The following is a 2,277-nucleotide window of genomic DNA, read 5'->3' as shown; positions in this document are numbered from 1 at the left end:
CCAGGTTGAGCTGTTGTTCACCATCTTAGCTGTAGAGGGCAGTGTCACTGGCCACCATGTGGGATCCGAACTGGGTCCCTGCTGCTCAGAGCTGGCGTCCCAAGCCAGCTTTTAACTAACGCGCCACTCGGCCAGCCCACAAATGTGCAATTTAAACCGGCAATGATTGTTTTTCAAATCCAGCATTGGTGAGGGTGCAAGGGTACCACTATCACACCTGGGTCAGGAGGCGCATGCTTTGTTTGGGGGAAACCTAACGATACGTATCAAAACAATTCTGCCTTTAGGAATTCACTGAAACCTGTGCAAAGACTTATGCATCCCTGGATGTTCATGATAGCATTATTTATAATACCAAACAAATAAAAAAATAACCTCACTGTCCAATACTAGGGGATGGACTAGATAAAGCATGGTGTCGGCTGCCATTAAAAAAATGATATGTAGGGATGGCTAGTTAGCTCAGTTGGTTAGAGCGTGGTGCTGAGAACACCAAAGGATGCCTGTTCGATCCCCACATGGGCCACTGTGAGCTGCGCCCTCCTTAAAAATAAATAAATAAATAAATAAATAAAGGCACCTTTTAAAAAATGGTATTGTAGAAGAATATGGGAAGATGTTCACAAAATATTAAATGAATAAAGCGGGCTATTAAGTCAGTATTATAGCATAAATTTCTCTTTCTCTTATTTGTATTGTGTTTAGGTGGTGGGATTACAGGTGGTTCTTGGTTTCTTCTTTGTATTTTTCTGGTTTTTTTCCCCCTAAATCTCTACAATGCATCTGTATTACCTTTGTCTCAAGAAACATTAGAAAATCCAATGTATTTTGACAAAATACGGACTGAGCATAGATTGAACGGAATTCTGTAGTCAACTCCTGTCAACAACACACATATGAACCACTAGAAGATTCCTGATCACAGCTCAAGAAACTTGTGAAAAACTCTTAAACTGTTGTTACAATCTTCTATATAACTTTTTCCTTAATACGCTTTTCTTTGGGAATTATTTGAGATTCACAGAAAAGTTGCACAGATCGGACAGAGCCCCTGTATGTCCCTCGCCCAGTCTACTGTTAATATCGTACATAATCAGGGTACATTGTTCACCACTAGGAAACCGGCGTGGGTGGGTACACCGCTGTTAACTAAACTTCACACTTGATTTGCATTTCACCGGTTTTCTCACTAACATCTTCCTCCGCTCCAGGACACAATCTGGGGACCACCTCGCATTGAGTGGTCACATCTCTTCAGGCGTCTCTGATCTGTGGCAATTTCTCAAATTTTTCTGCTTTTGCATGTACCCTGTATGAATTTTGTAATCAGAGAAGGGGCCCAGGATGACGACGATGGCGATTTGCGTCTGGGAATTGCTTCGTTTTTGTTTTTTGATTTTAATCTCGGTGGGAGGCAAATGATCTAGCTTTTTCTTCTCCGTTCACCGAAACAAAAGGGGCAAGGCAGTGCTGCCCAGGATGCCTGGGCTCCGCACAGATCCGGGCGCCCGAGCCCCTGCGCGCTGCCCACTCGGCCCCCACCGCTGTCCCCCTTCCCAGCGCGGGAGTCTCGGGGCCCCAGGTGGAAGGCGAGCTGGGGCCGCGGGTTCCCTCGCGGGTTGGGTTAAATGTGCGGGGCGGCACCTGGGTCAGCTGTTGTGCCACTCGCTGTCGCTGCCCCGCCCCTGCCCGGGTCTTATAAGCCTCTCCCGCCTCGAGCGTTGGGACCCACCGCAGCCCTCCCGGCCAGGCGTCCCCTGCAGCATGGTCTGGAACACCAACCTCCGCTGGCGGCTGCCGCTCGCCTGCCTGCTCCTGCAGGCGGCCTTGGTGGTCCTCTTCGGTGTGTTCGTGCGCTACAGCCCCGATGCCGACGCCCACTGGATCGAGGATAAGAGGTCCAGGAACATTTCCAGCGACGTTGACAACGAATTCTACTATCGCTACCCTAGTAAGTCCTGTCACTCTGCAGGCCCGCCTTTGGCACATCCAAGCTGGTTCCCACCTAGCCCAGAGCCCTGCCTGGCCGCACCTCCGCTGCCTGCGTGCTGTGCTGGCATGCGGCTGGGAACAAGGGCGGGAGCCAGAGGAGGAGATCTGCCCACAGTCCCCTACCCCTCCCGACATGGCGCTCACCGGCCTCTGGGGACCACGCTGGAGGAACGGCCAGAGGTGCACAAACTCCTTTTCCCGCTGAAAAAGTAATAGGGAAGCCTCACCAGGGTGAGCTCACTCCTGGTGCCTCAACTACCTAGGAAAGTGCTTGATTCTGCTTTA

The 2,277-nt window shown here is 50.3% G+C and overlaps 2 protein-coding genes across 20 annotated transcripts in view; one reads left to right on the top strand and one right to left on the bottom strand.

Annotated features, from left to right (window-relative positions):
* The window catches only part of TICRR (TOPBP1 interacting checkpoint and replication regulator), a 144,885-nt gene that overhangs the window by 60,135 nt on the left and 82,473 nt on the right, over nucleotides 1-2,277 (bottom strand). The window lies entirely within an intron of this gene.
* RHCG (Rh family C glycoprotein) overlaps nucleotides 1,702-2,277 on the top strand; it is a 44,114-nt gene continuing 43,538 nt past the window's right edge. For 3 of the 5 annotated variants that reach the window (XM_019640095.1, XM_019640094.1, XM_019640092.1), the window contains exon 1: nucleotides 1,702-1,951. In XM_019640095.1, the coding sequence (XP_019495640.1) occupies nucleotides 1,765-1,951 (187 nt within the window). In that variant the 5' untranslated portion in view covers nucleotides 1,702-1,764. The remainder of the gene's footprint in view (nucleotides 1,952-2,277) is intronic. The other 2 variants (XR_002123747.1, XM_019640091.1) reach the window with 1 other exon arrangement.

This window comes from Hipposideros armiger, unplaced genomic scaffold (assembly GCF_001890085.2).
Source record: "Hipposideros armiger isolate ML-2016 unplaced genomic scaffold, ASM189008v1 scaffold_48, whole genome shotgun sequence".
Classification (NCBI taxonomy): Eukaryota; Metazoa; Chordata; class Mammalia; order Chiroptera; family Hipposideridae; genus Hipposideros; species Hipposideros armiger.
This window is presented reverse-complemented; position numbering and strand designations above follow the sequence as displayed.